The sequence below is a fragment of the Rhamphochromis longiceps genome, linkage group LG6 (genome assembly GCF_057381845.1).
Source record: "Rhamphochromis longiceps isolate RC_006_pf linkage group LG6, R_longiceps_female_GT1.1, whole genome shotgun sequence".
Classification (NCBI taxonomy): Eukaryota; Metazoa; Chordata; class Actinopteri; order Cichliformes; family Cichlidae; genus Rhamphochromis; species Rhamphochromis longiceps.
In genome coordinates, this window is record NC_140562.1 from 20,817,692 (window position 1) to 20,843,815 (window position 26,124).

Below are 26,124 nucleotides of genomic sequence, written 5' to 3' on the forward strand. Positions count from 1 at the left end.
TTGTATCTTACCCTCAAATTCTCAGGGCGTCTCAGAAGGAGGAGTAGCAGGACCCGCAGGATCGCAAGGACAACGAGGACAACGCGAACACGCACCCGAAGGCAGCTGGCTTCAATCGCTCTTCGCGCGGTATCTCTGTTCGCTGAATTAGTTCAGCTCATCTTATAAAAACTTTGTTTTTGATTTTTTTTTTTCATTTTGCTTTTCAAACATACTCTCTTTTGTGGTTTTTTTGTTCTTTTAATATATTCCTGTTAAACAATTGTAAGTGTCACAGAAATGGCTTATGTATAAAGAAGTTTAATAGATGGTTCCAGCAGTTAAAATGTTCTTGCTTGTACGTTTCTGTGGCCAATATTGTAAGGGTGTGTTTATCTTGTCAGAAAGAACAAGTTTTGTTACACCGCTATTATCGCGAGGTTTGGGCGTGATAGTATAGGCTGTGAGCCCACGTTTAATAATCACGCTAAGGAGTCCAGCGAGCTATCTGCAAAGGCCTGGTTAGTCTACCAGCGGTACAAGGTATTTGTCATTTGCCATAACTGTATTGTGATATTGTAAAAATTTGTAATGTATGGTGTTCTAATTATTTTATGTTTTAATTTAGAATGCACAAGACTGTAAAGCTATTCTTCTAGGACCTCCGAAGTGGCAGGCGGCCACGAGGTAATTTTCGTTGTTAAAGCACAAGTGTTAATTTTGATAGACTGAAGCGCTTAAAGTCTTTGTGTTTTATGTTTGTAGTTTTCATGGCGTTCAATAAATGCAGCGAAGCGCCCGTCTTGAAGAAGCCGTGCCTGTGTTGTCATTTCGGAGTTACAGTGAAAACTCGCCCTAGCCAGCGCCGGTGAGAAGCTAATTACGAAGACGGCAGCTGCAGAGAGCGACGGTGAACTGGAGCGACACAAGAGGGCGCCATTGCATAAGCTCACCGTTCTCAAGCAGCCAAGCACAGCGGCAACAACGTTGTACAACTGGAGTAAGGTGGAAATTAATAAGGGACAGTGTTAAATGTAGAATAATAGTGGTTTAAGTCAAGTTTAAAGAGCCACAATAAGTTTCTATAATACATTTGTCAAAGTTTATTTATTTCTACTGTACTTCAAGGTGATGCTTTGTAGTTTGGTGAATAGTTCTGTGTGCTTGCTTAAGGTCAAAGTTTGAGTGAAGTTTACAAGGTCCTTTAAGAAAAGGTGCACTTAAAGTATACAGTATTTGAAATCTGAACACAGTGCGCTTAATGACATTTAACTAGACTCCCGAGATGGTTGACAAAGATCTCGAAGAGCACCATGCTGTATCACTTACCGAAGTGGAAGAAAATGATGATGAACAAATTACAGAACTACAGACTGTTCGTAAAAGTGAAAGAGTAAGAACACTAACAGAAAAGGGTAAAGAGCTTCAAGAGAAGAAACTCAAAGGCCTCCAACACAGATATGCTGTTGTTTTTGAAAAATGGAGATATGAAGCAAGATTGAGCAAAGTAATATTAAGAAATGAAGTTTCCGAGAGTGAATTGAATGAGCTCATCAACAATGTAAATGTTGCCTGCAAAGATGTACAAACCATTTATGAACAAATACGGCAAACACAAACTCCTGATGCAGATGAAAGACGCAAAGTGGATGCATGTACGTCACTTTCCTTGTTCATTGTCAGAAGAGCTGAAAAACACTTACAAGGAGACCTTGCAGATGGTGATGAAGAGCCATGGCCAGACGTTGGATCATGCTTAGGATCTGAAAGTACTAAATCAAGGTCAAAATCACGAAGGTCTAAAAGTGGTTCAAGCCAGTCATACTCACAAACAATTAAAAGAATAGAAGCAGAGGCTGAGGCAGCTGCGTGTCAGGAAATATTAGCAGTAATGGAGGATCAAGAAAGGGAAGCAGCTGAACTAAAAAAGTTGGAACTTGAAAACTTGGAAAGGCAACAAACAATGGAGGAGCAGCGCAGAAAGATTGAACGCTTGGAAGAGGTTAAAAAATTTAATGCTGCAAGAGCTAAAGTAAAGGTTTATGCAGAAGCTGAAAGTATTTCAGAAAGTCGTAGTTTAGTGCGCAGTATCAAAACTGAGAGCGAAACCTCAGCAATCCCTGCTCCACCACAAGTTCCCTCTCAAGCTCCAAATACAATCCAAGCCCATAATGCCACAAACCCTGCATTTGTTCCACATACTCCCACAGTCATAAACCAAGCCCAACAAAACCCTGGTGTGCAACCTAAGGGCACCACAGGCCAAGCAGGAAACGCATCAAGTCCGCCATTTATCCCTAAAGCAACACAAGCTGCCGCTTCAGCAACTCATCCACAGCCAAACTTGGATCTAGTCGGCATACTAGCAGACGCAATAAGTGCTAATCGTCTTCCAACTCCGGAACCTGCACTGTTCACTGGTGACCCTTTAAAGTTCAAGGACTGGCAGTTGTCATTTGAGACCTTGATTGAAAGAAAAAACATTCCAAAGAACGAAAGACTCTATTATCTCAGGAAGTACCTTGGTGGACCCGCAAAGAGAGTGGTTGAAGGATTTCTCCTAGTGGGCACAGATGAAGCGTATGATGCAGCTTGGGAAGTGCTGGAAAGGCGCTTTGGAGATCTGTTCACTATAGGAAAATGCTTCAGAGACAAACTTCACAGTTGGCCTAAGCTCCAAGGATGGAAGTGAGTTGAGAGAGTTTGCCGACTTCCTTAGAAGTTGTGAAGCTGCGATGTCACACATAAAGACATTAGAGGTTCTCAATGACTGTATGGAAATTCAGAAACTCTTGCTGAAACTTCCAGACTGGTTGACAACAAGATGGAATCGCGCAGCGATGAAAATAAGAAAAACCCTTAATGGAGAGTATCCATCATTTCACATGTTTACAGACTTTGTATCCACTGAAGCAGACCTAGCATGTGACCCCATAGCTTCAATGCAAGCACTCAAGGGTTTGGAAATCAGTAAACCCAAACACTCACGCAGCCAAGTCGTTCAAGCTAAAACATTAACTGCAACTTCAAGTCACTTAACCACCTCAAGTCACATAAATCCCATGACCTGTCTTTACTGCAAAAGAAATGGTCACACACTGGATAAATGCTTCAAATTCATGGAAAAATCAGTCCAGGATCGTATCAAGTTTGTACAAGCAGAAAGGCTGTGTTTTGGATGTTTGAAGGGGGGACATCATTCTAAGAAGTGTGATAAAAGGAATACGTGTGAGAAATGCCAGAAGAAGCATCCCACGTGTCTGCATGATGACAAGTTTGTGGAGCGTAAAAGGATAATGCCTGCACCGAATGATAACTCTCGAGACAAGGACGAAGGAGATGAACCAGCAACCGCAATCTCTAATAGAGTAACTCAAGTAACTTCGAGCACACTGACATCCTCCATTCTACCTGTCTGGGTTTCATCAAAAAATCACCCAGACAGAGAAGTTCTAGTGTATGCCCTCCTCGATTCTCAGAGCGATACATCCTTTATCTTGGATGAAGTAGCCCAGGGTCTCGACACAGATAAGAGTAAGGCTCATCTAAGACTATCGACCATGTCCGCCAAGTCAACAGTCATACCATGTGAGAAACTGGTAAATCTTCAAGTTAGAGGCTACAAGCAGGAAAAGAGAATTACATTGCCACCGGTCTATACAAGAGAATTCATCCCTGTGAACAGATCACACATCCCGACGTCTGAAACTGCTTTGAATTGGCCTCACCTCGAAAGGCTGGCAGATAGGTTACCTCCAATGCTTGAATGCGAAGTTGGTCTGCTTCTCGGCTATAACTGTCAGCAAGCCCTTCTTCCACGGGAAGTCATTGCAGGTGAGGAGAATCAGCCTTACGCACAGCTAACTGATCTCGGCTGGAGCATAGTTGGTTGTACGTCTCAAGTTCAAAATCACAATGATGATATTGGCATAAGCCACAGAATCATTGTTCGAGAAGTTACTCCTGCAGTACAACAAGCAGTTGAACTCAGGCAAGAAGTGCATTTTGTATGCAGAACTCAAGTGAAGGAAGTGGGTCCAGCTGATGTAATAAAGGCTTTGGGATCTGATTTCTCTGAGCATGAAACAGATGACAATCCAGTCTCTCAGGAAGACATTTTGTTCATGTCAAAGGTGACTAAAGGCATAAGGCAAAAGGAAAACGGTCACTATGAACTCCCATTGCCACTCAAAACCGACGACCCGAATCTTCCAAACAACAAACAATGTGCTGAGCATAGACTGTCGTCGTTGGAACGTCGGCTCAGAAGAGATGAGAAATACTATGAGGATTACGTCAAGTTCATGGACGACATCATAACCCGTGGAGACGCAGAGAAGGTCCCAGAGCAAGAACTGGATAAGGAGGCAGCATGGTATATACCACACCATGGAGTATACCACCCCCACAAACCTGAGAAGATACGTGTGGTTTTTGATTGTTCGGCCCGTTTCCAGGGGACATCTCTTAACGATCACCTTCTGACTGGACCAGATCTTACCAACGCACTGATTGGAGTGTTATGTCGATTCAGAAAGGGCCCCATCGCCATCATGTGTGACGTGGAGAGGATGTTCCACCAATTCCACGTCATCAAGGAGCATCAAGACTATTTGAGGTTTCTTTGGTGGGACAAAGGCGATTTAAACTCTGAGCCTTCAGTGTACAGGATGAGAGTGCATCTTTTTGGAGCAGCTTCATCTCCCGGATGCTGCAATTTCGGACTCAAACATATTGCTTCTCAAGGTAGAGACAGATTCAGCGAAAAGACTATTGAGTTCATCCAAAGAGGTTTTTACGTCGATGACGGACTCGCTAGTGTGACATCAACAGTCGAAGCCATACAGTTGGTAAACGAGTCAAGGGCACTTTGTAAAACAGGCAACCTACATCTGCATAAGTTTGTGTCAAACGACAAAGAAGTGCTTGCAGCTATTCCCCAAGAGGAACAAGCTAAAGCCAAAGACCAGGACATGGCTCTTGGAGAACTCCACATTGAACGTGCACTTGGAGTGCAATGGTGCATAGAGGCAGATGAATTCCAATTCAGAGTCCAAGTTAAAGACAACCCATTGACAAGGAGAGGGGTGCTCTCGATTGTTGCTTCAGTCTTTGACCCCCTTGGGTTCGTTGCCCCATTCATATTAATTGGAAAGCAGATACTCCAAACGTTGTGCAAGGACAAAGTTAATTGGGACGAGGATCTCCCAGATCACATTCTACCACAATGGGAAGCATGGTTGCGAGACCTGCCCAAGTTGGCAGCTCTAAAGATCCCACGAAGCTACTCGCAAGATGCGGACATTGTGCAGTACGAATTGCACAGTTTCTCGGATGCGAGCCTCAGTGGTTATGGCGCATGTTCATATCTCAGAGCAAAAGGTAGAGAAGGACAGGTCAGTTGTGCACTCGTCATGGGCAAGGCAAGAGTAACGCCCATTAAGCAAACAACCATCCCAAGGCTCGAACTGTCATCGGCCGTGACTTCAGTTCGCATTGCAGATGTGATCAAACGAGAACTAGACATCCAAAATCTACAGGAATATTATTGGACAGATTCACAAGTCGTATTAGCATACATAAATAATGATGCTAAAAGATTTCACACATTTGTCGCCAATCGAATTCAACGAATAAGACAAAGCACAAGTCCTGGGAAATGGCAGCACGCCAGCTCAGAGGAAAATCCAGCTGATCAGGCCTCAAGAGGTTTAAATGCTACTCAGCTGAAAGATTCAAACTGGTTGAAAGGTCCCGATTTTCTTTGGAAACAAGAGCTTCCAGTCAAAGAGGAAATGGTGGGAGAGGTTGAAGAAATGGATCCTGAAGTCCGTAAAGGCTATACGCACACTGTACATTCGAAGGAAGCAAACCCAGTGCTAGAGCGTTTAAAGAAGTTCTCCAGTTGGTCGAGAGCTATCAAGGCCATTGCCAGGCTCAGGCGATTCATCAAAGAGTACAAGGGTGTTCAACGAAGAACGAACAAAGTGACAGATCTTGAAGAAAGAAAAGACACAGAATTATTCATCATCAAGCTAGTGCAAAGAGACATCTTTACTGAGGAAATACAGAAGATCAGATCTCAAGGAGAAAATTCTCTGCACAAGCGCAGCAGACTAAGGCAGTTGAATGCCTTTTTGGACAAGTCGGATGTTCTCAGGGTAGGAGGAAGATTATCTCAATCAACTTTACACTATGATGTAAAACATCCTGCAATTCTCCCCAAGGAGTCCCATGTGTCAGCCCTCCTCGTCAAACACTACCATGAAGGTGTACATCACCAGGGAAGAGGGATGACAATAAATGAATTGCGGGCAAATGGGATATGGATTTTAGGATGTGGGAGTGTTGTTTCTTCACACATTTACCATTGTGTTAAGTGCAGAAGATACAGAAAGGCTACAAATGTCCAACAGATGTCAGATTTGCCAGAAGTGAGAACAGAAACAGCACCTCCTTTCACGTATTGTGGCGTCGACTGTTTCGGGCCATTCATGGTAAAGGAAGGAAGAAAGGAAGTCAAAAGGTATGGACTACTGTTCACGTGTTTATGTTCACGAGCTGTGCACATTGAAACACTAGATGACTTATCGACAGATGCCTTCATGAACGCTCTTCGAGTTCTGATAGCCATAAGAGGTCCTGTCCGTCAATTAAGATGCGACCAAGGGACAAACTTTATGGGCGCCAAAAGAGAACTTTTGGAGTTAATGAAGGATATGGATCAAGAACCACAAAGAGCTATGGGTTGTGAATTTGTGGTGAACGTTCCGGCAGCTAGCCACATGGGGGGCGTCTGGGAACGTCAAATTCGGACAGTACGAAGTGTACTGACAGCGATGCTGGACAAGTTCTCAAACAGACTCGATACAGCTAGTCTAAGAACACTGCTTTACGAGACAATGGCCATCATTAACAGCAGACCTTTAAGTGTTGAGTATCTCAATGATCCCTTGGGACCAGAGCCACTAACTCCCAATCACATATTAACGATGAAATCTTCGGTTATTCTTCCACCTCCAGGAGAGTTTTGCAGAGAGGATTTGTACTTGAACAAAAGATGGAAAAGAGTACAATTTCTGGCAAATGAGTTTTGGCAAAGGTGGAGGCGAGAGTATCTGTTAAATCTCCAGCGGCGACAGAAGTGGCAGAACGTCTCACGAAACCTGCGAGTAAATGACATTGTGATACTGCAGGATGATAATGCTCCAAGATGTAAATGGAAACTTGCTCTAATAGTAGAGGCTATAGAGAGCTCAGATGGCAAGGTTCGAAAGGTGAAGCTCAAGACCAGTGAAACTACTTTTGACGGGGGGAAACCACGGACAAGGCTGATATATCTGGAAAGACCTGTTCACAAGTTAGTGACTTTACTGGAGACTGACATGCAAAGTGAAACAGACTCTAATGTTGACACTCATTAGAAAATCACATTGCAAACAATGAGTGATTTTGGTGGGAGTGTAAGTGTCACAGAAATGGCTTATGTATAAAGAAGTTTAATAGATGGTTCCAGCAGTTAAAATGTTCTTGCTTGTACGTTTCTGTGGCCAATATTGTAAGGGTGTGTTTATCTTGTCAGAAAGAACAAGTTTTGTTACACCGCTATTATCGCGAGGTTTGGGCGTGATAGTATAGGCTGTGAGCCCACGTTTAATAATCACGCTAAGGAGTCCAGCGAGCTATCTGCAAAGGCCTGGTTAGTCTACCAGCGGTACAAGGTATTTGTCATTTGCCATAACTGTATTGTGATATTGTAAAAATTTGTAATGTATGGTGTTCTAATTATTTTATGTTTTAATTTAGAATGCACAAGACTGTAAAGCTATTCTTCTAGGACCTCCGAAGTGGCAGGCGGCCACGAGGTAATTTTCGTTGTTAAAGCACAAGTGTTAATTTTGATAGACTGAAGCGCTTAAAGTCTTTGTGTTTTATGTTTGTAGTTTTCACGGCGTTCAATAAATGCAGCGAAGCGCCCGTCTTGAAGAAGCCGTGCCTGTGTTGTCATTTCGGAGTTACAACAATAATAATAAAATAAATGGATAACCAGGAACAAGATATTACAGACCCGTTTCTTGCTTTAGAAACAGCGTTAGCTAGGTTAAATGAAAATATACACCATTCTCAGATTACATATTCACAAAACAGTGAGCAACCTGAGGTGATCAATAATAATGATCCTTTAGAATTGCTTAATTTAGCTCTTGCCCGATTAGCACCCAATGAAAGTGCCTTTCAAAATAATTCTTTGAGTTTGGGATTGGATCATGATGAGATCCAAACAGAGTCAGACGCGGTTCATTCACAAATGAGTCTGACACAAAACATCTCCTCTTCTGATCCGTTTTTAGCAATTAATAGAGCTTTAGAAGCTTTGGCCCAAATACAAAATGAGGTTCAAATACCGCCAGAGTTATTGAGTCAAATAAACAGGCTAAATCAAAATCGTTTCATTGATTCTCAAAGCCAGCATTCGCTAGTCTTTTCCCCAGAAAATGCGTGTCCCAACGAACCGCTCAGCCGCAGCCCCCCGATACAGCTGTCAACCACTTTCAATGACTCTAATCCTCATCAATCACTCAGCTCTCCCGCAGACATTGTCTCTGCGAACGAGCCACTTAACCCAGTAAACCATGATCACTCCTTTCAACAAGGGGGTAATCCAGACCAGAGTTGCGCCAGTAATTCAGCACAACCCTCTATAGTTGTTAGAAATAAATTTAATAACGTTGAAATTAGAGAAATTTTGAATTTTCCTCCTCCAAACGATATACCCGACTATGCGCATTATTATCAAAGCGTAATGTCTAGTGCACGTGAAATATCAAACAGGGTTTTCTCTCACGCACGTCCAGGTGATTATATCCAGTTAGAATTGATAGGCCAGCAGTTACAAAATAATGTTTCAGTGATTTTACGTGATAATCATGATTTATCTGAATTTGAAAATTTATTCTTGAGAGCGGTACAGTCAAACTGGTCAGTAATGTGTGATGGCTCGTTGGAGGTTGTAGCTCAGATTGTTACACCCCCAAATGGCAGTGGGAAAAGATTGCTTAAACACATACTCGACAGCGAAATTGTGAAAAAGAAAACACGTTTTTTATACGTGGTCCATAACCCCTCGAATAAGTTGTGTTTTGCTACAAGTGTTGCCCACCTTCTGCAACCCGATTTTAATGACTATCAAGCACAAACATTAGCTAGAGAAATTCAACAAAAAGCTGGTCTAAATGATCAAACGCCTGTTGGGTTTAATCAAATAATTACATTTGAAAGGTTACTAGGATGTAAAATTATAGTATTTTACCGTAACGAGCATGATCGCACCCTTTGTAAATTTCAGACTAGTACAGTGAATAGCGCAAAAGCCTTGTGTTTATTTTTATTTGACAATCATTACTACGCTATCAAAAATCTTAAAGGATTTTTGGGCACAGCGTATTTGTGTACTCATTGTTACATAGGCTTTAACCATGTGTTATCCCATTTCTGCCCTGCTCGTTGCTCAGTCTGTATGCAGCCTGACTGCAACGATCATTTCCTCTCCCCTATTGTATGTACCGATTGTAATCGCACCTGTAGATCTCGTTATTGTTTTGAGAGCCATAAAAAACTCGTTGAGATGCGTGAAAGGTCTGCCAGCAACTGTGACCTCTACAGGAAATGTATCAAGTGCTCAAGGCTATATTACTTAGCAGCACATGAAAAACCTCACAAATGCCAAAAGAGAAAATGCCAAATCTGTCGTCAGGAAATCTCTAGTGATCATCAAACACATCAGTGCTATATGCAGGTTTTACAACGCGAAACAAAACATAATAACAAGTTGATTTTTTATGATTTTGAAACTTTTGTTAACGAACACGGTGAGCACAGCCCTTTTCTGGTGTGTACAAAAACATCAGATGGTAAATCTTGGAGCTCTCAGGGCGAGCATTGCGTTGAAAACTTTCTTGCTCATTTTAGACGCCCCCTCTTCAAGGGCTCAATCTTTATCGCTCATAATGCAAAGGGTTTCGATGCGTACATTATCCTTCGCGGGTTAGTTAGGCGAGGATTAAAACCAAACTTGATAATGCAAGGTTCCAAAGTGATCAGCTTTACAGACCCAGACTTTAATCAGCGTTATATCGACTCGTCATGCTTCCTACCTATGCCATTGTCAGCTATCCCGAAAGCGATGGGATTTTCAGATAGTGTTAAAGGTTTTTTTCCTCATTCTTTCAGCTCCAAACAAAACCTAACTTATGTTGGGCCGTACCCTCCCCCTTCCGCATTTAGTCTCGAGCGCATGACATCAAAAGGCAGAGAGGAATTTTACAAATGGTATGATTCAGTCAGCTCTGGCCCCTTCAATTTCATGAAACAGGCGCTGTTATACTGTAAAAATGATGTTGAAATTCTAGCTCGGGGTTGCACATTGTTTAGAAACGGGTTTATTGAAGAGACAGGAGTAGATCCTTTCAGTCGCAACACGCTTGCAAGCGCTTGTCTTAAAACGTATTTGACAAACTTCATGCCTGCCAATTCTCTGGCCCTGCCCTGTCCTTTAAATTACCATAATCAGGTAAAATCATTTTCCTCATCCTCAATTCAATGGCTCGAATATCTCTCGTTTACGCAAGGTGTTTTTATCAGACATGCGCTCAATCAAGGAGAAAAACAGCTCGGTAGTTATTATGTAGATGGATATTCCGAAAATAATGGTAAAACATACGTGTGGGAATTTTTGGGCTGCTACTTCCATGGGTGTATTAAGTGTTTTTCCAATCAGTCCGATGTTAACCCCCTGGTAGGTTCCTCTTTTGCAGAGTTAAACAGCGCCACTCAAGACAGGCTCGCTAGATTGAGAGCTGAGCATAATGTGTCTCTTGTTATAATCTGGGAGCATGAGTGGACCGAGTTAAAACGTAGTGATGAGAGTGTAATCAGCTTTCTCAAACGTTATGATCCACCAGAGCCTTTGAACCCCCGCCATGCCCTCTTTGGAGGCCGTACAAGCCCAGCACAACTTCGCTGTAGTGCCGGGCCCCGTGAGAAAATCAACTATGTCGACGTGACCTCCCTGTATCCATATGTAAATAGTACATGTAGTTACCCCTTAGGTCATCCTCAAATAATCTTTCGAAATTTTCAGCACCCTAAAAACTACTTTGGGTTTATCAAAGCCGCCGTTTACCCACCACGACGGCTCTATTTTCCGGTCTTACCATTTAAAACAAAATCAGGAAAACTTCTCTTTACTCTCTGTCGCACTTGTGCTGAAATGAACAACCAACAAGGAGCCTGTAACCATAGTAACGAGGATAGAGCACTGAGAGGGGTTTGGACCACTCCCGAGTTTAACCTCGCATTAGAAAAGGGTTATGAAATAGGTCGAATCACAGAGGTATGGTACTTTGAGAGACAGAGTAACACAATATTCACAGACTATGTACATCATTTCCTGCGCAAAAAACAAGAAGCTTCAGGCTACCCATCAGATGCTGTAACTGAGGAGGCTAAACAGCTTTACATTAAAGACTACCAGGCTAAGCAAGGAATAACTTTAGACCCTGAAAACATAAAACTAAACCCTGCTAAAAGACAAATGGCCAAACTGTGTTTAAACTCTTTTTGGGGAAAATTTGGTCAGAGAAATAATCTCACACAGAGCAAACTGGTGAGTGACCCCGAGGAATTCTTTAACCTCATGTTCTCTCCAAAATACAAAGTGAGCTATTTCTCTTTTGTCAGTGATGATGTGGCTCTTATTCAATGGTGTTATGGTGACCTCTGCACTCCGCTCCCAAACTCCACAGATAACATCTTCATTGCGGCCTTCACTACTTCATATGGGCGTATGAAACTCTACAGTTACTTGGATCAGCTGCAGGAAAGAGCTATTTACTATGACACTGATAGCGTAGTGTATCTCACTAAAGAAAATCAATCTGAACTAGAAACAGGCAGGTATTTAGGCGAGCTAACAAATGAGTTAGACCAGGATGATTTCATTACAGAGTTTGTTGCAGCAGGACCTAAGAGTTATGGTTACATGACCAGAAAAGGTAAAGTTGTTTTGAAAGCAAAAGGAATCACACAAACACATGATGTCTGCGAGAAGGTCAACTTTGAATCTGTAAAGACTCTTGTTGACAATTACAGTTATCAATGTAATGTAAAAGATTCAAAGTTGACCTTCTCGCAGACATCATGTGTTTGTGTGATTCCTTTTGCTTTCAAAACAACTTTACCTTTTCTGGTAAAGTCTGATTTTCTTTAGTGAGATACACTACGCTATCAGTGTCATAGTAAATAGCTCTTTCCTGCAGCTGATCCAAGTAACTGTAGAGTTTCATACGCCCATATGAAGTAGTGAAGGCCGCAATGAAGATGTTATCTGTGGAGTTTGGGAGCGGAGTGCAGAGGTCACCATAACACCATTGAATAAGAGCCACATCATCACTGACAAAAGAGAAATAGCTCACTTTGTATTTTGGAGAGAACATGAGGTTAAAGAATTCCTCGGGGTCACTCACCAGTTTGCTCTGTGTGAGATTATTTCTCTGACCAAATTTTCCCCAAAAAGAGTTTAAACACAGTTTGGCCATTTGTCTTTTAGCAGGGTTTAGTTTTATGTTTTCAGGGTCTAAAGTTATTCCTTGCTTAGCCTGGTAGTCTTTAATGTAAAGCTGTTTAGCCTCCTCAGTTACAGCATCTGATGGGTAGCCTGAAGCTTCTTGTTTTTTGCGCAGGAAATGATGTACATAGTCTGTGAATATTGTGTTACTCTGTCTCTCAAAGTGCCATACCTCTGTGATTCGACCTATTTCATAACCCTTTTCTAATGCGAGGTTAAACTCGGGAGTGGTCCAAACCCCTCTCAGTGCTCTATCCTCGTTACTATGGTTACAGGCTCCTTGTTGGTTGTTCATTTCAGCACAAGTGCGACAGAGAGTAAAGAGAAGTTTTCCTGATTTTGTTTTAAATGGTAAGACCGGAAAATAGAGCCGTCGTGGTGGGTAAACGGCGGCTTTGATAAACCCAAAGTAGTTTTTAGGGTGCTGAAAATTTCGAAAGATTATTTGAGGATGACCTAAGGGGTAACTACATGTACTATTTACATATGGATACAGGGAGGTCACGTCGACATAGTTGATTTTCTCACGGGGCCCGGCACTACAGCGAAGTTGTGCTGGGCTTGTACGGCCTCCAAAGAGGGCATGGCGGGGGTTCAAAGGCTCTGGTGGATCATAACGTTTGAGAAAGCTGATTACACTCTCATCACTACGTTTTAACTCGGTCCACTCATGCTCCCAGATTATAACAAGAGACACATTATGCTCAGCTCTCAATCTAGCGAGCCTGTCTTGAGTGGCGCTGTTTAACTCTGCAAAAGAGGAACCTACCAGGGGGTTAACATCGGACTGATTGGAAAAACACTTAATACACCCATGGAAGTAGCAGCCCAAAAATTCCCACACGTATGTTTTACCATTATTTTCGGAATATCCATCTACATAATAACTACCGAGCTGTTTTTCTCCTTGATTGAGCGCATGTCTGATAAAAACACCTTGCGTAAACGAGAGATATTCGAGCCATTGAATTGAGGATGAGGAAAATGATTTTACCTGATTATGGTAATTTAAAGGACAGGGCAGGGCCAGAGAATTGGCAGGCATGAAGTTTGTCAAATACGTTTTAAGACAAGCGCTTGCAAGCGTGTTGCGACTGAAAGGATCTACTCCTGTCTCTTCAATAAACCCGTTTCTAAACAATGTGCAACCCCGAGCTAGAATTTCAACATCATTTTTACAGTATAACAGCGCCTGTTTCATGAAATTGAAGGGGCCAGAGCTGACTGAATCATACCATTTGTAAAATTCCTCTCTGCCTTTTGATGTCATGCGCTCGAGACTAAATGCGGAAGGGGGAGGGTACGGCCCAACATAAGTTAGGTTTTGTTTGGAGCTGAAAGAATGAGGAAAAAAACCTTTAACACTATCTGAAAATCCCATCGCTTTCGGGATAGCTGACAATGGCATAGGTAGGAAGCATGACGAGTCGATATAACGCTGATTAAAGTCTGGGTCTGTAAAGCTGATCACTTTGGAACCTTGCATTATCAAGTTTGGTTTTAATCCTCGCCTAACTAACCCGCGAAGGATAATGTACGCATCGAAACCCTTTGCATTATGAGCGATAAAGATTGAGCCCTTGAAGAGGGGGCGTCTAAAATGAGCAAGAAAGTTTTCAACGCAATGCTCGCCCTGAGAGCTCCAAGATTTACCATCTGATGTTTTTGTACACACCAGAAAAGGGCTGTGCTCACCGTGTTCGTTAACAAAAGTTTCAAAATCATAAAAAATCAACTTGTTATTATGTTTTGTTTCGCGTTGTAAAACCTGCATATAGCACTGATGTGTTTGATGATCACTAGAGATTTCCTGACGACAGATTTGGCATTTTCTCTTTTGGCATTTGTGAGGTTTTTCATGTGCTGCTAAGTAATATAGCCTTGAGCACTTGATACATTTCCTGTAGAGGTCACAGTTGCTGGCAGACCTTTCACGCATCTCAACGAGTTTTTTATGGCTCTCAAAACAATAACGAGATCTACAGGTGCGATTACAATCGGTACATACAATAGGGGAGAGGAAATGATCGTTGCAGTCAGGCTGCATACAGACTGAGCAACGAGCAGGGCAGAAATGGGATAACACATGGTTAAAGCCTATGTAACAATGAGTACACAAATACGCTGTGCCCAAAAATCCTTTAAGATTTTTGATAGCGTAGTAATGATTGTCAAATAAAAATAAACACAAGGCTTTTGCGCTATTCACTGTACTAGTCTGAAATTTACAAAGGGTGCGATCATGCTCGTTACGGTAAAATACTATAATTTTACATCCTAGTAACCTTTCAAATGTAATTATTTGATTAAACCCAACAGGCGTTTGATCATTTAGACCAGCTTTTTGTTGAATTTCTCTAGCTAATGTTTGTGCTTGATAGTCATTAAAATCAGGTTGCAGAAGGTGGGCAACACTTGTAGCAAAACACAACTTATTCGAGGGGTTATGGACCACGTATAAAAAACGTGTTTTCTTTTTCACAATTTCGCTGTCGAGTATGTGTTTAAGCAATCTTTTCCCACTGCCATTTGGGGGTGTAACAATCTGAGCTACAACCTCCAACGAGCCATCACACATTACTGACCAGTTTGACTGTACCGCTCTGAAGAATAAATTTTCAAATTCAGATAAATCATGATTATCACGTAAAATCACTGAAACATTATTTTGTAACTGCTGGCCTATCAATTCTAACTGGATATAATCACCTGGACGTGCGTGAGAGAAAACCCTGTTTGATATTTCACGTGCACTAGACATTACGCTTTGATAATAATGCGCATAGTCGGGTATATCGTTTGGAGGAGGAAAATTCAAAATTTCTCTAATTTCAACGTTATTAAATTTATTTCTAACAACTATAGAGGGTTGTGCTGAATTACTGGCGCAACTCTGGTCTGGATTACCCCCTTGTTGAAAGGAGTGATCATGGTTTACTGGGTTAAGTGGCTCGTTCGCAGAGACAATGTCTGCGGGAGAGCTGAGTGATTGATGAGGATTAGAGTCATTGAAAGTGGTTGACAGCTGTATCGGGGGGCTGCGGCTGAGCGGTTCGTTGGGACACGCATTTTCTGGGGAAAAGACTAGCGAATGCTGGCTTTGAGAATCAATGAAACGATTTTGATTTAGCCTGTTTATTTGACTCAATAACTCTGGCGGTATTTGAACCTCATTTTGTATTTGGGCCAAAGCTTCTAAAGCTCTATTAATTGCTAAAAACGGATCAGAAGAGGAGATGTTTTGTGTCAGACTCATTTGTGAATGAACCGCGTCTGACTCTGTTTGGATCTCATCATGATCCAATCCCAAACTCAAAGAATTATTTTGAAAGGCACTTTCATTGGGTGCTAATCGGGCAAGAGCTAAATTAAGCAATTCTAAAGGATCATTATTATTGATCACCTCAGGTTGCTCACTGTTTTGTGAATATGTAATCTGAGAATGGTGTATATTTTCATTTAACCTAGCTAACGCTGTTTCTAAAGCAAGAAACGGGTCTGTAATATCTTGTTCCTGGTTATCCATTTATTTTATTATTATTGTTGTAACTCCGAAATGACAACACAGGCACGGCTTCTTCAAGACGGGCGCTTCGCTGCATTTATTGAACGCCGTGAAAACTACAAACATAAAACACAAAGACTTTAAGCGCTTCAGTCTATCAAAATTAACACTTGTGCTTTAACAACGAAAATTACCTCGTGGCCGCCTGCCACTTCGGAGGTCCTAGAAGAATAGCTTTACAGTCTTGTGCATTCTAAATTAAAACATAAAATAATTAGAACACCATACATTACAAATTTTTACAATATCACAATACAGTTATGGCAAATGACAAATACCTTGTACCGCTGGTAGACTAACCAGGCCTTTGCAGATAGCTCGCTGGACTCCTTAGCGTGATTATTAAACGTGGGCTCACAGCCTATACTATCACGCCCAAACCTCGCGATAATAGCGGTGTAACAAAACTTGTTCTTTCTGACAAGATAAACACACCCTTACAATATTGGCCACAGAAACGTACAAGCAAGAACATTTTAACTGCTGGAACCATCTATTAAACTTCTTTATACATAAGCCATTTCTGTGACACTTACACTCCCACCAAAATCACTCATTGTTTGCAATGTGATTTTCTAATGAGTGTCAACATTAGAGTCTGTTTCACTTTGCATGTCAGTCTCCAGTAAAGTCACTAACTTGTGAACAGGTCTTTCCAGATATATCAGCCTTGTCCGTGGTTTCCCCCCGTCAAAAGTAGTTTCACTGGTCTTGAGCTTCACCTTTCGAACCTTGCCATCTGAGCTCTCTATAGCCTCTACTATTAGAGCAAGTTTCCATTTACATCTTGGAGCATTATCATCCTGCAGTATCACAATGTCATTTACTCGCAGGTTTCGTGAGACGTTCTGCCACTTCTGTCGCCGCTGGAGATTTAACAGATACTCTCGCCTCCACCTTTGCCAAAACTCATTTGCCAGAAATTGTACTCTTTTCCATCTTTTGTTCAAGTACAAATCCTCTCTGCAAAACTCTCCTGGAGGTGGAAGAATAACCGAAGATTTCATCGTTAATATGTGATTGGGAGTTAGTGGCTCTGGTCCCAAGGGATCATTGAGATACTCAACACTTAAAGGTCTGCTGTTAATGATGGCCATTGTCTCGTAAAGCAGTGTTCTTAGACTAGCTGTATCGAGTCTGTTTGAGAACTTGTCCAGCATCGCTGTCAGTACACTTCGTACTGTCCGAATTTGACGTTCCCAGACGCCCCCCATGTGGCTAGCTGCCGGAACGTTCACCACAAATTCACAACCCATAGCTCTTTGTGGTTCTTGATCCATATCCTTCATTAACTCCAAAAGTTCTCTTTTGGCGCCCATAAAGTTTGTCCCTTGGTCGCATCTTAATTGACGGACAGGACCTCTTATGGCTATCAGAACTCGAAGAGCGTTCATGAAGGCATCTGTCGATAAGTCATCTAGTGTTTCAATGTGCACAGCTCGTGAACATAAACACGTGAACAGTAGTCCATACCTTTTGACTTCCTTTCTTCCTTCCTTTACCATGAATGGCCCGAAACAGTCGACGCCACAATACGTGAAAGGAGGTGCTGTTTCTGTTCTCACTTCTGGCAAATCTGACATCTGTTGGACATTTGTAGCCTTTCTGTATCTTCTGCACTTAACACAATGGTAAATGTGTGAAGAAACAACACTCCCACATCCTAAAATCCATATCCCATTTGCCCGCAATTCATTTATTGTCATCCCTCTTCCCTGGTGATGTACACCTTCATGGTAGTGTTTGACGAGGAGGGCTGACACATGGGACTCCTTGGGGAGAATTGCAGGATGTTTTACATCATAGTGTAAAGTTGATTGAGATAATCTTCCTCCTACCCTGAGAACATCCGACTTGTCCAAAAAGGCATTCAACTGCCTTAGTCTGCTGCGCTTGTGCAGAGAATTTTCTCCTTGAGATCTGATCTTCTGTATTTCCTCAGTAAAGATGTCTCTTTGCACTAGCTTGATGATGAATAATTCTGTGTCTTTTCTTTCTTCAAGATCTGTCACTTTGTTCGTTCTTCGTTGAACACCCTTGTACTCTTTGATGAATCGCCTGAGCCTGGCAATGGCCTTGATAGCTCTCGACCAACTGGAGAACTTCTTTAAACGCTCTAGCACTGGGTTTGCTTCCTTCGAATGTACAGTGTGCGTATAGCCTTTACGGACTTCAGGATCCATTTCTTCAACCTCTCCCACCATTTCCTCTTTGACTGGAAGCTCTTGTTTCCAAAGAAAATCGGGACCTTTCAACCAGTTTGAATCTTTCAGCTGAGTAGCATTTAAACCTCTTGAGGCCTGATCAGCTGGATTTTCCTCTGAGCTGGCGTGCTGCCATTTCCCAGGACTTGTGCTTTGTCTTATTCGTTGAATTCGATTGGCGACAAATGTGTGAAATCTTTTAGCATCATTATTTATGTATGCTAATACGACTTGTGAATCTGTCCAATAATATTCCTGTAGATTTTGGATGTCTAGTTCTCGTTTGATCACATCTGCAATGCGAACTGAAGTCACGGCCGATGACAGTTCGAGCCTTGGGATGGTTGTTTGCTTAATGGGCGTTACTCTTGCCTTGCCCATGACGAGTGCACAACTGACCTGTCCTTCTCTACCTTTTGCTCTGAGATATGAACATGCGCCATAACCACTGAGGCTCGCATCCGAGAAACTGTGCAATTCGTACTGCACAATGTCCGCATCTTGCGAGTAGCTTCGTGGGATCTTTAGAGCTGCCAACTTGGGCAGGTCTCGCAACCATGCTTCCCATTGTGGTAGAATGTGATCTGGGAGATCCTCGTCCCAATTAACTTTGTCCTTGCACAACGTTTGGAGTATCTGCTTTCCAATTAATATGAATGGGGCAACGAACCCAAGGGGGTCAAAGACTGAAGCAACAATCGAGAGCACCCCTCTCCTTGTCAATGGGTTGTCTTTAACTTGGACTCTGAATTGGAATTCATCTGCCTCTATGCACCATTGCACTCCAAGTGCACGTTCAATGTGGAGTTCTCCAAGAGCCATGTCCTGGTCTTTGGCTTTAGCTTGTTCCTCTTGGGGAATAGCTGCAAGCACTTCTTTGTCGTTTGACACAAACTTATGCAGATGTAGGTTGCCTGTTTTACAAAGTGCCCTTGACTCGTTTACCAACTGTATGGCTTCGACTGTTGATGTCACACTAGCGAGTCCATCATCGACGTAAAAACCTCTTTGGATGAACTCAATAGTCTTTTCGCTGAATCTGTCTCTACCTTGAGAAGCAATATGTTTGAGTCCGAAATTGCAGCATCCGGGAGATGAAGCTGCTCCAAAAAGATGCACTCTCATCCTGTACACTGAAGGCTCAGAGTTTAAATCGCCTTTGTCCCACCAAAGAAACCTCAAATAGTCTTGATGCTCCTTGATGACGTGGAATTGGTGGAACATCCTCTCCACGTCACACATGATGGCGATGGGGCCCTTTCTGAATCGACATAACACTCCAATCAGTGCGTTGGTAAGATCTGGTCCAGTCAGAAGGTGATCGTTAAGAGATGTCCCCTGGAAACGGGCCGAACAATCAAAAACCACACGTATCTTCTCAGGTTTGTGGGGGTGGTATACTCCATGGTGTGGTATATACCATGCTGCCTCCTTATCCAGTTCTTGCTCTGGGACCTTCTCTGCGTCTCCACGGGTTATGATGTCGTCCATGAACTTGACGTAATCCTCATAGTATTTCTCATCTCTTCTGAGCCGACGTTCCAACGACGACAGTCTATGCTCAGCACATTGTTTGTTGTTTGGAAGATTCGGGTCGTCGGTTTTGAGTGGCAATGGGAGTTCATAGTGACCGTTTTCCTTTTGCCTTATGCCTTTAGTCACCTTTGACATGAACAAAATGTCTTCCTGAGAGACTGGATTGTCATCTGTTTCATGCTCAGAGAAATCAGATCCCAAAGCCTTTATTACATCAGCTGGACCCACTTCCTTCACTTGAGTTCTGCATACAAAATGCACTTCTTGCCTGAGTTCAACTGCTTGTTGTACTGCAGGAGTAACTTCTCGAACAATGATTCTGTGGCTTATGCCAATATCATCATTGTGATTTTGAACTTGAGACGTACAACCAACTATGCTCCAGCCGAGATCAGTTAGCTGTGCGTAAGGCTGATTCTCCTCACCTGCAATGACTTCCCGTGGAAGAAGGGCTTGCTGACAGTTATAGCCGAGAAGCAGACCAACTTCGCATTCAAGCATTGGAGGTAACCTATCTGCCAGCCTTTCGAGGTGAGGCCAATTCAAAGCAGTTTCAGACGTCGGGATGTGTGATCTGTTCACAGGGATGAATTCTCTTGTATAGACCGGTGGCAATGTAATTCTCTTTTCCTGCTTGTAGCCTCTAACTTGAAGATTTACCAGTTTCTCACATGGTATGACTGTTGACTTGGCGGACATGGTCGATAGTCTTAGATGAGCCTTACTCTTATCTGTGTCGAGACCCTGGGCTACTTCATCCAAGATAAAGGATGTATCGCTCTGAGAATCGAGGAGGGCATACACTAGAACTTCTCTGTCTGGGTGATTTTTTGATGAAACCCAGACAGGTAGAATGGAGGATGTCAGTGTGCTCGAAGTTACTTGAGTTACTCTATTAGAGATTGCGGTTGCTGGTTCATCTCCTTCGTCCTTGTCTCGAGAGTTATCATTCGGTGCAGGCATTATCCTTTTACGCTCCACAAACTTGTCATCATGCAGACACGTGGGATGCTTCTTCTGGCATTTCTCACACGTATTCCTTTTATCACACTTCTTAGAATGATGTCCCCCCTTCAAACATCCAAAACACAGCCTTTCTGCTTGTACAAACTTGATACGATTCTGGACTGATTTTTCCATGAATTTGAAGCATTTATCCAGTGTGTGACCATTTCTTTTGCAGTAAAGACAGGTCATGGGATTTATGTGACTTGAGGTGGTTAAGTGACTTGAAGTTGCAGTTAATGTTTTAGCTTGAACGACTTGGCTGCGTGAGTGTTTGGGTTTACTGATTTCCAAACCCTTGAGTGCTTGCATTGAAGCTATGGGGTCACATGCTAGGTCTGCTTCAGTGGATACAAAGTCTGTAAACATGTGAAATGATGGATACTCTCCATTAAGGGTTTTTCTTATTTTCATCGCTGCGCGATTCCATCTTGTTGTCAACCAGTCTGGAAGTTTCAGCAAGAGTTTCTGAATTTCCATACAGTCATTGAGAACCTCTAATGTCTTTATGTGTGACATCGCAGCTTCACAACTTCTAAGGAAGTCGGCAAACTCTCTCAACTCACTTCCATCCTTGGAGCTTATTTTAGGCCAACTGTGAAGTTTGTCTCTGAAGCATTTTCCTATAGTGAACAGATCTCCAAAGCGCCTTTCCAGCACTTCCCAAGCTGCATCATACGCTTCATCTGTGCCCACTAGGAGAAATCCTTCAACCACTCTCTTTGCGGGTCCACCAAGGTACTTCCTGAGATAATAGAGTCTTTCGTTCTTTGGAATGTTTTTTCTTTCAATCAAGGTCTCAAATGACAACTGCCAGTCCTTGAACTTTAAAGGGTCACCAGTGAACAGTGCAGGTTCCGGAGTTGGAAGACGATTAGCACTTATTGCGTCTGCTAGTATGCCGACTAGATCCAAGTTTGGCTGTGGATGAGTTGCTGAAGCGGCAGCTTGTGTTGCTTTAGGGATAAATGGCGGACTTGATGCGTTTCCTGCTTGGCCTGTGGTGCCCTTAGGTTGCACACCAGGGTTTTGTTGGGCTTGGTTTATGACTGTGGGAGTATGTGGAACAAATGCAGGGTTTGTGGCATTATGGGCTTGGGTTGTATTTGGAGCTTGAGAGGGAACTTGTGGTGGAGCAGGGATTGCTGAGGTTTCGCTCTCAGTTTTGATACTGCGCACTAAACTACGACTTTCTGAAATACTTTCAGCTTCTGCATAAACCTTTACTTTAGCTCTTGCAGCATTAAATTTTTTAACCTCTTCCAAGCGTTCAATCTTTCTGCGCTGCTCCTCCATTGTTTGTTGCCTTTCCAAGTTTTCAAGTTCCAACTTTTTTAGTTCAGCTGCTTCCCTTTCTTGATCCTCCATTACTGCTAATATTTCCTGACATGCAGCTGCCTCAGCCTCTGCTTCTATTCTTTTAATTGTTTGTGAGTATGACTGGCTTGAACCACTTTTAGACCTTCGTGATTTTGACCTTGATTTAGTACTTTCAGATCCTAAGCATGATCCAACGTCTGGCCATGGCTCTTCATCACCATCTGCAAGGTCTCCTTGTAAGTGTTTTTCAGCTCTTCTGACAATGAACAAGGAAAGTGACGTACATGCATCCACTTTGCGTCTTTCATCTGCATCAGGAGTTTGTGTTTGCCGTATTTGTTCATAAATGGTTTGTACATCTTTGCAGGCAACATTTACATTGTTGATGAGCTCATTCAATTCACTCTCGGAAACTTCATTTCTTAATATTACTTTGCTCAATCTTGCTTCATATCTCCATTTTTCAAAAACAACAGCATATCTGTGTTGGAGGCCTTTGAGTTTCTTCTCTTGAAGCTCTTTACCCTTTTCTGTTAGTGTTCTTACTCTTTCACTTTTACGAACAGTCTGTAGTTCTGTAATTTGTTCATCATCATTTTCTTCCACTTCGGTAAGTGATACAGCATGGTGCTCTTCGAGATCTTTGTCAACCATCTCGGGAGTCTAGTTAAATGTCATTAAGCGCACTGTGTTCAGATTTCAAATACTGTATACTTTAAGTGCACCTTTTCTTAAAGGACCTTGTAAACTTCACTCAAACTTTGACCTTAAGCAAGCACACAGAACTATTCACCAAACTACAAAGCATCACCTTGAAGTACAGTAGAAATAAATAAACTTTGACAAATGTATTATAGAAACTTATTGTGGCTCTTTAAACTTGACTTAAACCACTATTATTCTACATTTAACACTGTCCCTTATTAATTTCCACCTTACTCCAGTTGTACAACGTTGTTGCCGCTGTGCTTGGCTGCTTGAGAACGGTGAGCTTATGCAATGGCGCCCTCTTGTGTCGCTCCAGTTCACCGTCGCTCTCTGCAGCTGCCGTCTTCGTAATTAGCTTCTCACCGGCGCTGGCTAGGGCGAGTTTTCACTGTAACTCCGAAATGACAACACAGGCACGGCTTCTTCAAGACGGGCGCTTCGCTGCATTTATTGAACGCCGTGAAAACTACAAACATAAAACACAAAGACTTTAAGCGCTTCAGTCTATCAAAATTAACACTTGTGCTTTAACAACGAAAATTACCTCGTGGCCGCCTGCCACTTCGGAGGTCCTAGAAGAATAGCTTTACAGTCTTGTGCATTCTAAATTAAAACATAAAATAATTAGAACACCATACATTACAAATTTTTACAATATCACAATACAGTTATGGCAAATGACAAATACCTTGTACCGCTGGTAGACTAACCAGGCCTTTGCAGATAGCTCGCTGGACTCCTTAGCGTGATTATTAAACGTGGGCTCACAGCCTATACTATCACGCCCAAACCTCGCGATAATAGCGGTGTAACAAAACTTGTTCTTTCTGACAAGATAAACACACCCTTACAATATTGGCCACAGAAACGTACAAGCAAGAACATTTTAACTGCTGGAACCATCTATTAAACTTCTTTATACATAAGCCATTTCTGTGACACTTACAATTGTTTAACAGGAATATATTAAAAGAACAAAAAACCACAAAAGAGAGTATGTTTGAAAAGCAAAATGAAAAAAAAAAATCAAAAACAAAGTTTTTATAAGATGAGCTGAACTAATTCAGCGAACAGAGATACCGCGCGAAGAGCGATTGAAGCCAGCTGCCTTCGGGTGCGTGTTCGCGTTGTCCTCGTTGTCCTTGCGATCCTGCGGGTCCTGCTACTCCTCCTTCTGAGACGCCCTGAGAATTTGAGGGTAAGATACAAACAGTTAGTAAAGTTAAATAGAAAAGGGTTAGTTTTTATTTTAAAAAAGAAATGAGAAAAAAGCGAGAACCTAGAGAGACTGACCGTGATTGGGTCTCAAAGGCAGGCGCGGTGCATTTCGTGTGTCTGATGGCGGAGAATAAGAAGCGTTTCTGGGGCTCCGATCGGCCGGAGCATCGGGAGTGAGCTCGGAGAGCAAATCTTGCCTGTCCCCGGCGGACAGGCGCAAGTTTTTCCCAGAGGGTTGCGGGAGAGAACAAGCTCCGACGGGAATGGAACTGGGGCCAGATGAAGCAGGGCGATCTAGCGTAGAGAGCAAATGCTGTCTGTCCCGTGTGGAGAGACGAATATTCTTTCCTGTGGATCGCACAAGCACTGGTGGTGAAGAATTCGGGGAACTCGTACCAATAAAGGTGTCCAAGTCAGAGATATCTAGAAAGTTTGATAAAAATGAAAAAAGAGGGTAAATGTTTTGTTTTTCTTGTACAATTAGCTGTTAAGAAGGGGAACAAGAATGAACCAAACCTACCAATTCGATCGAGAGACTCAAAAAAAGAGGAGTTGAGCAGGTTTATCTCAGAGTCTGAAAAGAAATAACATCGAGTATTTACAAACGGGGAAAAAACAGTAAAAATATAAACATTATATGAACAAGAGTGAGAAAAAATGAGGTACCTGATGAGGCCATGATCGCTGCTATAGTTTAACTTACAAACGCACTTTTTAGCTCTGAGTGTTAGAGGGGAGCTTATATATGTTTTAAAAAGTGTATTCCAAGTGTTACAGAGCCTATTTGCATGGCTTTTTTGAAGATGAAAGGATTGACAGAGTGGTAAAAAGGAAAATGCGAAAATGTAGTTAGAGGGGGAAGATTAACACTTACCGAGTGATATGGACATAGGGCACGCGAAGGTAGTTGCTGTTGAAATCGGCCGCTCCCTATGCGAACTCGCAAGCAGTCTGAGCGGCGCCAGTTGTTGATACGTCTGAAGTCAGATGTCTTCTGGGGGTTCGAAGATAGTCTTAACCTCAGCGGGAGATCGTAAAATCAGACCTGGAGCGGATTGGCTAACCGGGGTGCGAAGGGAGCGGTGCAAGGGTTATGTGATTGGCAGCGGGGCGCAGTGAGGCGGAGTTGGTCTAAGGGGGGAATTTTCAAACGAGGTAAGCAGCGCATTAGGGAGCAGAGCGGGGAGCGAACAAGCAGGAAAAAATTGTGCTCTGCAAGAAGTTGTGGATCGGAGATTAAGAGCGAGGTAGAACTTAGAGTGTGGGTTGAATTTTAGAGCTTGCTAGTAAGAGGGAAGTTTTTGAAGGAAAAAAGAATAAGGATTTTCCCTGTTATCGAATATAAGGTTTTTGGGAATAGAGGGGTAGCTAACAAGTTATTCTAGGGGTTTTGGAGAAATCGCGGAGAAATTTTTAAAAGGAGTTTTGGCTTTGTTTGGCTGAGCATGAAGGGAGCCGCGGGGCGCTGAATTTGAGAAAAAAGACTAAGGATTTTTTCAGGATTTTCCCTGTTATCGAATATAAGGTTTTGGGAATAGAGGGGGTACCCTAACAAGTTATTGTAGGGTTTTGGAGAAATCGCGGAGGGTTTTTTAAGGAGTTTTCCCTGCTTATGTATCTAAGGAGGGTTAGGGTTAGGGGATCGCGAGTTTTTTCTGAGTATGAGTTTTATTCTAAATCTACAAATGCATATAAATCTAAATAAAGTTTTCCCCCAAGGCATGCAGCATGTGTTTGTGGCCATACTGAACGTTACAAAAGCACAAGTTTAACTAAACAATTTTAATATGGTTTAATACATTTTTAAACACATGAGCACGGAGCCCGAGAGAGCACGGTCCGGAGACACGGGCGCGCCCCCGCGCGCCCAGACAAACAGCCTCGGGCGCGCGCGCACACACACACACTGACCCGCCACCAGATGGCGTTTTTTGAGCATAAAAAAATAAAAATAAAAATTTAAT

General features: G+C 42.5%; 3 protein-coding genes across 5 annotated transcripts; 2 read left to right on the top strand and 1 right to left on the bottom strand.

The window, feature by feature from the left end:
* The first annotated feature begins 772 nt into the window (after positions 1-772).
* On the top strand, positions 773-2,671 carry LOC146667895 (uncharacterized). The gene has a single exon (XM_085408339.1). It carries the CDS (start codon positions 1,265-1,267, stop codon positions 2,669-2,671), a length of 1,407 nt encoding a protein of 468 aa, XP_085264465.1. The 5' UTR covers positions 773-1,264.
* A 2-nt stretch (positions 2,672-2,673) lies between these two features.
* On the top strand, positions 2,674-7,998 carry LOC146667896 (uncharacterized). Of its 2 annotated transcripts, XM_085409651.1 has the most exons (3): positions 2,674-7,700; positions 7,786-7,844; positions 7,923-7,998. In XM_085409651.1, exon 1 carries the CDS (start codon positions 2,715-2,717, stop codon positions 7,401-7,403), a length of 4,689 nt encoding a protein of 1,562 aa, XP_085265777.1. In that variant the 5' UTR covers positions 2,674-2,714; the 3' UTR covers positions 7,404-7,700; positions 7,786-7,844; positions 7,923-7,998. The 2 variants fall into 2 exon arrangements, with proteins under 2 accessions (XP_085265777.1, XP_085265776.1); XM_085409650.1 differs by having other exon boundaries at positions 2,674-7,844; positions 7,923-7,949.
* Positions 7,999-16,114: 8,116 nt separating this feature from the next.
* Positions 16,115-25,154, bottom strand: LOC146667897 (uncharacterized). 2 transcript variants are annotated; one of them, XR_014912100.1, is made up of 5 exons: positions 25,035-25,154; positions 24,681-24,734; positions 24,236-24,583; positions 23,900-24,126; positions 16,115-16,153 (listed from the first exon to the last, which is right to left on the bottom strand). XR_014912100.1 is itself a non-coding variant. In XM_085409652.1 (4 exons), the coding sequence occupies exons 1-4, from the start codon at positions 25,048-25,050 to the stop codon at positions 23,984-23,986; spliced, it is 561 nt and encodes a 186-aa protein (XP_085265778.1). In that variant the 5' UTR covers positions 25,051-25,154; the 3' UTR covers positions 23,847-23,983. The 2 variants fall into 2 exon arrangements, 1 of the variants encoding a protein (XP_085265778.1); XM_085409652.1 differs by lacking the exon at positions 16,115-16,153 and having other exon boundaries at positions 23,847-24,126.
* Between the last annotated feature and the right edge of the window lie 970 nt (positions 25,155-26,124).